We start from the raw sequence: 11,782 nt of genomic DNA on the forward strand, positions 1-11,782 counted from the left end.
TTACATATAAAGTGATTTATAGATAAAGATTTAGATTTTTATTAGTAGTATAAGAGAGACAGAAAGTTCCCAGGAAGTGTTTGAACATTTTGACCTTTAAAGCAAACCATATTAAAATCTAAAGACATTAAGAGGAACGTCGCAGGTGGAAATGAGCCTGTTTTCACACCTGATCTGATCTGTGTTGTTTCCATAGCGACGTGGCGATGTTGGCGCGGGCGTCGGTGAGCGGAGACGAATCGGCTCTGGACATGTTCAGCTGGAAAGGGGCGCCTCTGAAGATGGGTCCTCAGGAGGGACTGGGCTTCTACATCAGCACCTCCGACGGTAAGACGGTTCCAACGTTTCTGTGACATGGCCCCCAAAGGCCCGGGAACCCCCTCTTTACAAACCCAAACACAAAGCTACAAAATATGTAAAAAAAAATCCACTACTAGAATGTTTTATCCACTAGTCAGTAATTATTTTATTCATTTAGCATAAATGTTGCCTCATTTTTTCTTATTTTAAATTATCCTGAATTCTGTAACAGAGAATTTTATTATCATAGAATATATTATAACTTTATTAAAGGGCTGGACAATAAATCAATAACAGTATAAATATGTGATCAATATCAATAGACAGTACATCTGATACAATATTCAATATAAAGAATTTTTTAAGTTGGTGGAACCTACTAACTCACTCTTTGGTTGCCTAGCAACAACCTGCTGGGTAAGAAGCACTTTCTAGCTCCCCCAAACTTCGGTTACCTAGCAACAACCTTCGAAACAACCTCGAAACCTTCCGAGCAGTTTCAAGTTTCTCCACTTTGCCTCATAACTGCTAAAAAGTAAAAAACAAAATGGAGGGAAAACTGGATAAAACATTTAAAGTCACGTCACCAGTTTGGCTGTAGTTCAGATATTTAAAACAAAAAACTTACCAATAATTATCAATATTGACTGATATGAAAAACTTATATTGTGATAAGTTATTCAGCCCGACTTTACCAGATAATCACAATTTTTTTTTTTACCACAAACCCCATACTTGATTATAAGAAAATATTATTTTATAATAATCACATCAAATTTAATTTGATTCCTATAGTTCTTATGGTTTATCACAGCAGAGTTTGGCTCCTTTGGTCTCCTTTTGTCAGAAACTTTTCCATTTCTAGCTCGCTACGCTAGCTTGAGCAGCAAAGCAACTTGATGAGTTTAACTGGCAGCCAATCAGAAAATAGGCAACAAAAATAACATTTAAATCAGTTACATTAACTTACATTTATTTTAAAAAAATGATGTATGGGATTCAATCTTTTTTTAATAAATTTTGGCACCCCCTGTGTTTTCTGCGCCGTTTAAACTGTTTGAAGCTGATGTGTGATGACCTGCAGGAAAGGTCCATGCTGTGGACGAACAGGGCAAGACGAGCCTGCTGCTGAGCGAGGACGGCTCCATCAGGAAGCTCTTCTACCTGGAGAAGAGAGGCGTGCTGGTGGTCGTCACGGACACCCTGATGCTGTCGCAGTACACACTGAGACCAGAAGGGGGAGCTCATGAGTTCATGAAGGTACGCTTTGACCTAGAGTTAGAGCGTACCTAACGCTCCAACTCGTTAGGTACGCGTTAACGAGTACCTAACGCGTTCCTAGAGTTAGATGTCTGATTTCTGCAGTAAATGTCTCATCTTCATTTTAATAAATAAATAACCAGGTTATGTTTAATGTAACAGGCAGAGTTGGGTACTAACCAGTTACATTTACTTGTAAAATGTACTTTTAAAAGTATTTTCACTACGCTGTACTTGTTACTTTTACTTGAGTAATTTCATTATGAAGTATTTCTACTCCTACTTGAGTAAAATTTCTGCATTTTCTACCCACTGAATGAACAACAAACATGTTTCAACCAAAAATCCACCAGACTCAGACACACACCTGCAGTTTCTGCTAAAGTTTCATAATTTTTTTATTGAAAGAAACTGATTTGGAATAATTTTATTTTGGCCAATTTTGTTATTTTTTGTTGCTTATATGAATTATTGTCATTAAAATACCATTATTTTCCTTAAAATACCAAAATTTACACTTAACTTTGTATTTTGGTCGGTCAGATGATGTAATTTTTAAATATTAAATGACTGATAATTTGATCAGTTACTCAGTACTTGAGTAAAATTTTTACTCAAGTACCTTTTTTTACTCCTGTATCAGTCATTTCTTTGTACTTTTCCTTGAGTAAAAACACATTGAAGTAGTTCTCCTCTTACTTTGTTTGGTTTCTGTCTGCAGGTGAAGTTGAGCAGCACAGCCGGGCAGAACGTCGACATCATCTGGACCGAGAACAGCCTCCTCATCACAGCGACAGGCGAACCAGTCATCAAGTCAGTTTCGACCCGCCGTTCCTCTACAGACCAACATAAATGAGTGAAGCGTGATTTTAACCTGTTGAATTATTTTCCTTTAAACATGTCAGAATTTGGGACCTGGAGAGAGATGAGAACTACGTTCTATCTCTGGACGAAACTCTGGGATTTAAGAAGGGAGAGATGATCAACTGTGTTTCCTACTGCGCAGCCAAAGGTAAATTCATTTAGAGGCAGAAAATCTGGAAAACACTTACTTTATCCATCCAGTAGTCGCAGTGTTTCTGCTACCATTATCCAACGACACCACCAGCAACACCCACACTGCAAAAATACAAAATCTTACTGAGTATTTTTGTCTAGTTTCTACTGCAAATATCTTAGTACGCTTGAAATAATACAAAACTATCTTACAAGTAACCTTTTAGCAAGATATTGATCCTTTGCAACTTTGTCACTCAATCACTGGTAACAGTGGGGTTGTTAACCTGTTGTTAACCGGAAACAGGCAGACACGACCCGGTGGGCCGGTCTGTTGGCCAAACCTCTCAGACTGCACAGCAGAAGAGGATACGGCTGATTTTTAGACCTTTGCCAAGGGGGATGAGATCAGCTTCACATGAATGTATCAGCCGATCACCGATTTCCCAAACTTAAAGAAACTGGCGCTGATAAATCAGTGGACCTTTAGTAATTATCTTTAACGGGACCGGCTAAGGGGCCGGTCTGTCCGTCAGTGGCTTATTTTCAAGATTGAGTGGCGGTAGATAAGATCAGTTTTGAGATGTAAGTATCGGCCGATTGCCCAATCTTAAGGAAATCGGACCCAACTGAAAAAACCGACCCACCCCTCCCGTCATTATTTCAGCATGCGGTACTGCTGTTGAGTAGCTCTGAATTATTTGCTTTCTTTAATAAAAATGTGAAATGTGCAGAGATCCTGGCAGCTGGAACCTCCAAAGGTCGCATAGCGATGTGGAAGACGGCGATGCAGCCGATGAGCAGCAGCAGCTACAGAGCCGACGCTAAAGCCCTGTGGAAGCTGCAGACTCCCACTGAGATCCATGGAAACGTCACCGAGCTGCAGGTACCGCCTCAGTCTGAGCACAACATGTAAACAAACGGTTTTATCCCAGAAATACAAACAGAAATATCCTGCTTCATCGCGCGCGCGCGTGTGTGTGTGTGTGTGACGTCAGTGGGGCTCCAATCAGAACCTGCTGGCCGCCAACAACTCCAGAACGGTTCTGATCCTCAGTGAGCATGTGATGTCGGCGCACTTCAGCCAGCAGGTGGCAGCAGTGCAGCTCGCCCCGACTCAGCTCAGCATCACGAACTTCAGCAGAGGAGAGACGCTTCCTCTGCAGTGTGACATGCACATCAGAGGAGTGTGTGTTAGCAAGGTGAAACCAAACAAAACAGCTGGACTCTGCTTAGTTCTGCTCTGACAGGCGATGAAATGAAACTTACTTTCCTTTTCCTCCGACAGGACTCTGTGACGGTCTGGAACGGGAAACACATCTCTGTCTTTGAGCTCTCAGGGACGGCTCTGCATGTTACAGGTATTCACCCTTTGCAGCTACGTCAACTACTACCCTAACCCTAACCCGTCACTGAATCATTCCAGGCACCATGACGGACGTCGGAAGTGAAGGACAGAGCGATGGAAATAGTTTTCCCAAATTGTTTTTGCCAGTTTGTTCGTGGCTTCTTGTTCGAGTCGAGTTAATTTCTCTGTGAACGTAACACACCTGGTTGGGGCTCATAGACGGTGGGATTTACGAAAGTTGGAAACAGTTAGCTTAGAAACCGACCCGTACGTCCTCCATCCTGACGTGTTGATCAAATTAAAGGCGAGATGCTAACCAGTTTTTTCCATACATGCTAGGCTACATGACGGTGCGGCATCGTCTCCATGGTTACCAATGGTTAGACGAGTATCTTCTCCATAATGCGATATTTGATTGCATATTTGTGGTCATAATTACTTATAAAGTATATGAACGTTAATCTTTTTACTGTTAATCTTATTTCACCGAGGGCTGCCAGTCGTTGTGATTGACGGCTGCTGCCGTATCTTTCATCATTAAAAGTTACACAATAAAATGTTCGGATTTATCCTGCAGCCGACCGCGCAGCCTCCTAACATTTTTAAAGCGAAATAAACTGAATAAAAACAACATCAGGTTACACACGTGTGTTTTCTGACAGGAGTGCAAAGGTCGTTTTGACTTCCGTCACGGCGGAGTGGGCGGAGTTCTGGGAGCGTGACGTCACGTTCAAAGAGTCAATAATACGTCACTATAAACTCCCTGATCACTTGCAAAATTACGACAGAGCAACGGGGTCATGCTAAGAAAATGAAAAAATAAAATAAGAATAAAGTCATAATATTCCGAGAATAAAATGGTACAAGAATAAAGTCGAAATAATACAAGAATGTCATAATATAACGACTTTATTGTCATGCTTTTTTTTTTTTACTTTATTCTCGTAATACTATGACTTTACTCTTGTATTATTTCAACTTTATTGTGCGATTTTATTCTCATAATCTGACATTATTCTCTTTTTTAAATTATTTTATTCTGACTTTTCGAAGGTCCAAAGAGCCACAGGTTGCAGACTTCTGGTGTAGAATATAAAATGCGTTAAAGTTTGTGGGTGAAACGTGACAAAATGTGAATAATTCAGGTAGTTTAGCCTGTTTTCCTTCCATCCATCGCAGGATCATTTCCTTGTGATTCCCACATTGTTGCTGTTCATGACGAGAACCTTTACACCGTGGAACCAAACAGAGTCCAGATCCGAACACCTCAGGTACGTTGCTACCAGCTGTAGCTGCATCCTGCCGTGTGAAGCTCAGACCCGGTTTAAACGTTGCTGCTATTGTTTCTCCCTCAGGGGACAGTGAAGCAGCTGCTAACTTTCTCCAGGGCCGAGGGAAACCCCGTGCTGCTGGACGTGTGCCAGTCGTACCTGGCAGTAGGAACAGACACGGCACACATCAGAGTTTACGACCTCTCCAGACGGTAACTAATGTATCAGAGCATCAGGACAAAAATAAAGTCGTAATGTTATGAGAACTCCAAAACAAAAGATCAGTCTTACAACTGTGGTAAAATGAGGAATGTTGAGCATCTTGAGAAGTTATACTTTGGTATTTGTTTTACAGATAAGGAAATACTTAATCTGTTAACACATCATGATCAGATTATTATCAGCAGCAGGCTGTGCCCTGTTATTTATGATAATCTGATGTTTATGTGTGTACTATGACTTTATTCTGGGAATATTGTGACTTTATTCTCAAAATGTGTCTTATTTACAACTAGTTGTATTTTCTTAATATTCCAACTTTTTTCTCTGATTATTTCTAATTTATCACGAGAATATTATTCTCTTAACATCTTACTGTGACTTTATTTTGGTTACATTATAGCTTTATTCTAGCATTCCTATGAGTTTATTCTTGTAATATGAAAATAAACTCATAATATTCCGACTTTATTCTCGTACAGATTTATTCTTGTATTATTACAACTTTATTCTAGTAATATGTATATATTTTTCCTCATGCTGGCCCTAATCCTCCGTCGCACCTGAACGCTGTTTTGTCTTTTTGCGCTGTTTTCTCTTGCAGAGACGCCAAAGCTCACTGCGGCGCTAAGAATTTGTCCGACCACATCAGCGACCTCGGCGCCCTGAGGTCCATCAAATGCAATGCCAGCGGCAGCCAAGTTAGCCTGCTAGCCTCTCAGGTGACTCGGCGTGATTCAGTCACACTTTTTAAATCAAAGAGACATCATCTCCTTTTTTTAAGCTGTAAATTTAATTTGATCTCGACTGTTTCTCAGGTCAACGGGCGACCCGATCATAAAGTATATTTCTACGACATCGAGATGGACACCGTGACGCACTTTGACTTCTTCACCGGCAGACCGTCCACTGGCGTCTCTCCGCCTGATGAAAGCGATAAGTAAAGATATTATTCTTACTGCTCATGTATCAAACTCATGGCCTGCAGGCCAAATCTGGCCGGCTGTAGCTACTTCTGTGGCCCTCTAGGTTGGGGTTCTGCAACCTGCAGCTCTTAATAATTTTATTAAAAAATGCTAAAGAATTTGTGTTTTTTAAAATGTAAAAGTAATTAAAAAAATACCAGCTGATTTCATGTAATATACAAAAAGCATTTCCACAAAAAATAACAAGAATGTTTTTTTTTTAAAACAGCGACTTTTTTGTCTTTTGCTTGCAAAGTATGCACTTTTTAAAAATTTTCTATTAAAAAATGTTACATTCCACTTAAAAATTGTCATGTTTTTTTGGTGTTTGGAAAACGAGCCGTTTCAAAAACCAAATGAGCAATTACTGAGCCGTTACCTAGCAACCCAATCTGAGCTGCAACATGTTTGGTCAGCTGGTTTTCCCGCTGTATGCGCTTTACAATGACTGCTGGAACAGACAAAGTGTTTTGTTGTTAACTTAGCATCCAGAAACCACTTGCTGCATTCTTCTAGGTTATGCAGGATTCTCCACTTATGCTTTTCAAAGATGTGTGATTGAATAATTGCACATCTGTTTGCAGCTATTTTCACGTGTGAGAGTAAACGTCGAGTTGGGGCCAACAGCAACTTATTTAAATTTAAAGTGACAGACGCCCTAAAACAACTCAATGGTTCAACTGAGTAGAATAAAATCTCACTATCTAAGATGATTTTGTGTAAAAAAATATAATAAAAATGTTTTGCATAGACTACAGACCTATAATAAACTGTTCAAGGAACAACATTGTTCAACTTCATAGAAGTATATAGTATTATATACACTTGCCAGCCCTGCCTTATTGATTTTGTTCCATCTTACACACTAACTCATATTTTCTGTCATTTCAGGCAAAAGTTTCAGGAAAATGAAATCAGTGGCCGTTTTCCTGTGGCCCACTGCTGGGATGAGAGCGAACCTCGACTCTTTGTCTGCGAGACCGCGCCGATCTGCTCGGAGAAATCAGCCAACGCTTTCTCAGATTTGGTAGATAACAGGCTGCAGTGATCGTTCGTAACCTTTTTGGCGTTGTTGGCAGGATTCCTGACGCTGTGACGGTTTCTCTCTCAGGAGGACGTGTCAGTGGTGACGCTCTTCTGTACGCAGGAACATGGACTCCTGCTTCAGGACTGCTTCTCCAGGCCTTCAGGCCTTCAGGCCCTCCTCGCCCTGGATGTGCCATACTACTACTTTACCTGCAAGGTGAGTTCAGTCGCTCTCTTTGTTATTGTATTTGGATTATGGGGCAACTTCTGGTGAAAATAATTTCAGAAATGTTCTGGTTGTATGTTTGTATAGGAGCCAAACTTAGATTATATTTTTAAATTACAAGAATAAAGTCATAATATTTGCAAAATAAAGACACAATATTACCAGAGGGAAGTTGTAAAATTACAAGAAAAAATCAGTTTTATAGAAAAGTCAAGATCTGATGTGACCAACTTGTCAGGTCTGTTTGGTTATTTCTTTGAAATAGATTCAGTTGTTTGCAGAATTGTTTCAGTGTCCTGCTGCTGATGTGTTAAAAGATGTGAGAAGTATTTACTTATTTCTAAAACTGTTACCAAAGAATAACTTTACAAGACACTCAACATTACTCGTTTCAACCTTTAGTTAGTTGTATTATTATGACTTGATTCTGTTACTATTGCAACTTTATTCTGGTGATATTATGGCTTTTCTGGTATTATTTCTAATTTATTCTCGTATTACTTCAACGCTATTCTCATACGACTTTATTCTCGTAAAACTTTTTACTTATGACTTTCTTCACATGTTATTATGATTTTATTCTTTATTCTATGATTTTATGCTCATGCAACTTTTTTCTCACACTATTACAATTTTGTTAGTGTGATTGAATTTTTTTTCTTATCTTGGCCCTAATACTCTGTCATAATCTGTGGAGTTTAATTCTGAGCATATTAATTGTTTTTTATGATTGTTCTTATGTGAAAATGTGTGTGTGTGTGTGTGTGTGTTCAAACACACCCAGCTGTTATTTCGGGGAGATGGTGTGTTTCATCCAGAAGTAAGTGTTTGTCTTTCAGCAGCTGTGATTGTGGCTCCTCAACATGTCCGCTCCCTTAGATCGGCACTAAAAGCACATCCTGAATATTTCTGATTACATCACAAACACCTGTAATGGTTGCATTTATTGAGGGTTTTCTTTCAAATTCACACAGGATCAAATTGATCCTCACAGACTCAGGCCTGCTGACGTTTGGCTAAACGTCTCTTTCTAAGTTAAACCATGACCAAAGTTTTTCCACCAGAAAGTCAAGTTAAAATCTAGAACCTACAGCACGTCTTGTTATTATTTTCTGTTTTCTGTACTTCTTATTGTCTGAAGTGAATAAATAAATAGCTGAAGAAGATTACAGACGCTGGGAAAAAAAGTACTTTTTTCTCAGAATTTTGATTTTTTTTTCACTGAATTCTGACTTTAGTACCAGAATTCAAACTTTTTTTCTGAATTCTGACTTTTTTCTCTGAAATTTGACTTTTTTTCCTCAGAATTGTAAATTTTTTCTCAGAATGCTGACTTTTTTTCTCAGTGATTCCAAATTTTCTTCTTCTGTAATAAATAAATGCAAACATCTGAAACCAAAGAAAGCTACAAAAAAGTTCTTAACATTCTCGCTACGTCCTCTTGCATTTAGCAAATAGAAAATAATTTAGAGATTCTAGCTGACCTGAAACAAGAGAATCTGGTCTTATTTAACTTCAGGCACTCGGGAAAAAAAACTTGTCTGTGTCTTTATTTGGCGCTCGTAAATATTTGATTTCAGCTGGATACTTTTGACCATGAAAATCCACAATAAATCCAGATCTGTTCAGAAACCCTTCTGTTGTATCGTCATCCCACCTTGAAACTTCAGATAAGTCTTCAGATAAATCGGTAAAAGATTCAGATGATGAGTGTATGTAAACTTCTGGACTCGGTTGTTTCCCTGTTGTTTGCTCCCACCTGATTCCCATTATTATTACCCCATGTTTTAGGGCTGGGCAATAAATCAAAGACACGAGATCAATATCAGTAGATAATACATCTGATAGAATATCCAACATGTAGAATATTCTAGGTTGGTGGAAAACTCACTCGCACTTTGGTTGCCTAGCAACAAGTAGCAGTTTCAAGTTTCCCCACCAAACCTCATAACTACTTAAAAATAAAAACGATGAGTTTTTAAAAAATAAAAATGTTGTGTGAAAACTGGATAAAACAGGAAACGTCACTACACCAGTTTGAGTATTTCAGATATTTAAAAGGAAAAAGCTAATAAATAATTACACTGCAAATACCTAAAATCTTTCTCAGTACACTTGAAATAAGACAAAACTAACATAGAAGAAACTTTTCAGCAAATACAGGAGCTTGTTTTAAGTGAATAATTACTTAATATAGATGAAAAAACTAGTTCCACCGGAAAATGTTTTCACTTATAACAAGACATTTTCCCTTGTTTATAAATTAAGTCATCTGCCAGTGGAACTAGAACTTTTTCATCAATATTAAGAACTATTGACATTAAACAAGCTCCTGTATTTGATGAAAAGTTCCTTCTAAGTTAGTTTCATCTTATTTCGAGTGTTTTATTTGCACTAGAAGCTAAACCAAAAATGTGTTTTTGCAGTGTATTGATGTCGACTGATATGAATCAGTTATATTGGTTTTTAGCCATATTGTCCAGCCCTACCATGTTTTGATTTTATATTTATAAAACATCGATGTAACTTTCCAAGAGCTCACCTAGTGACCTGGTCCTCTGATCCCAGCCAGGTGAGGAGAACCCAGAAGTGTCTCCACCGTCAGATCAGCCAATCAGAGCGGCTCCTGCTTCGCCCCCCGTCATGGCGTCCAGGCGTCCTCTCAGAGACTTTGTGGGCCTGGAGAAGTGCGAGAAGGGAACGCGGGACGCCATGTTGAACTTCAGTTTCTACCTGAGCGTGGGCGACATGGACGAAGCCTTCAAGTCCATCAAGCTCATCAAAAGGTATGGCGCTCGGTTAAAGGGGCGGTTAATAGAGACGTACTCTGAGTGGGGGTTCGCTGTTACTGGGCCCTGGAGCTGACCGCAGTTCATTCTCAGCTGAAGGAGTGATGGGGTATTGATTTCTGGCTGCGCTCACATTGCAGCGTGAAGTGACCCAATTCCGGTTTTTTTGTCAAATCTGATTTTTTTTGCCGTTGTTGTTCAGATTTCCAAATAAATGCGACCTGTATGTGATCTTCAGGGTGAACGGGGAAACGAACCTGAAAGTGTCCCGCATGCGCAGTAGAGGGCGCAATAACGTCAGCGTTCTCAGTGTTTGCGGAAGTAAACATGGATGCTAACGGTTAGCATAGCTTACACATTTAAAGTTGTTGTCCAACCGGAGCCAGCATATTAACAACTTAATCGTCATTATAGTCTGCCAGGGTTGCTGTTTTCTTCCCGCTCGTGTTTATCAGGACGCAGAAGAGTAACATTTGTTGAGTATCAATGACGTTCAGGTCAGATGAATGCGACTTGGACGTTTGGTCACGTGAATCAGATGCATATCGGATATCGGATGGCCTTGGTTGCATTCGAAAAGAATCCGACCTGTGTTGTTCAGACTGTCATGAAAAGATCAGATACAGGTCCCATTAAAGCAAAACATTTGGGCCACTTTAGACTGCAGTGGGTAAAGCAGTGTTTTTCAAGCTGCGGCCTCCAGAGGGCGCTAAGGAGCCTCAGAAAGTCTACAGTCTTTCAAATGAAGACTGAACCAGATCCTGTTTTTATGGCTGAGAAAGTATGAAATATTATTTCAGTTTTCATCAAATAATAAGCAAACTGGACGCCTTTTATTTAACAAGAAGAAAGTATTTGAAGTTCTGGATATATGATCTGATTACTTTAGTTGCAACATTTTGGTGATTTTAGTTTGTAAAAATATTTTTTGTTGACCTGTGACTATTCCTGTCATGATAACAAATGTTGTTGGACAATAAATTGTTCCAGACATTTTTGCCATAAATGATAATATTGTTGTTTTGCCACCATTTTCAACTAATATAATGGTAATAATAACATAATAATCTAGGAACAGATTCTCAAAGATTAATTAACTTTAAATTCTAATGAATATTTAACACTGGAACTCTAAGACATAAATATCCAAAAATAAATAAACAAAACATCATAAACAATAAATAAAATTAATTATGAAGTCTCTAAATAAAATTATCCAGCTAAAAAAAGATTTAGTTGAGACCAAAACACCAGGCAGAAAATTTTATCATCCAGTTTATAGTGGAAAGAGAAAATGATAAATCACACAAATAGAAATTACAGAGTTTGTTTTAAAATATTATGCAATTAATTGATTTATTGTTTATTGTAACAGAACCACT

The 11,782-nt window shown here is 38.8% G+C and overlaps 1 protein-coding gene across 1 annotated transcript in view; it reads left to right on the forward strand.

The window, feature by feature from the left end:
* Window positions 1-11,782, forward strand: part of ift140 (intraflagellar transport 140 homolog (Chlamydomonas)) — a 38,119-nt gene that overhangs the window by 3,815 nt on the left and 22,522 nt on the right. Inside the window, exons 5-18 of the mRNA XM_032574012.1 lie at window positions 197-327; window positions 1,385-1,560; window positions 2,282-2,373; window positions 2,466-2,572; window positions 3,291-3,442; window positions 3,555-3,758; window positions 3,845-3,917; window positions 5,084-5,175; window positions 5,260-5,387; window positions 5,999-6,116; window positions 6,213-6,334; window positions 7,251-7,386; window positions 7,471-7,602; window positions 10,180-10,397. Coding sequence (XP_032429903.1) covers window positions 197-327; window positions 1,385-1,560; window positions 2,282-2,373; window positions 2,466-2,572; window positions 3,291-3,442; window positions 3,555-3,758; window positions 3,845-3,917; window positions 5,084-5,175; window positions 5,260-5,387; window positions 5,999-6,116; window positions 6,213-6,334; window positions 7,251-7,386; window positions 7,471-7,602; window positions 10,180-10,397 — 1,881 coding nt within the window. The remainder of the gene's footprint in view (window positions 1-196; window positions 328-1,384; window positions 1,561-2,281; window positions 2,374-2,465; window positions 2,573-3,290; window positions 3,443-3,554; window positions 3,759-3,844; window positions 3,918-5,083; window positions 5,176-5,259; window positions 5,388-5,998; window positions 6,117-6,212; window positions 6,335-7,250; window positions 7,387-7,470; window positions 7,603-10,179; window positions 10,398-11,782) is intronic.

Source organism: Xiphophorus hellerii, chromosome 10 (assembly GCF_003331165.1).
Source record: "Xiphophorus hellerii strain 12219 chromosome 10, Xiphophorus_hellerii-4.1, whole genome shotgun sequence".
NCBI lineage: Eukaryota > Metazoa > Chordata > Actinopteri > Cyprinodontiformes > Poeciliidae > Xiphophorus > Xiphophorus hellerii.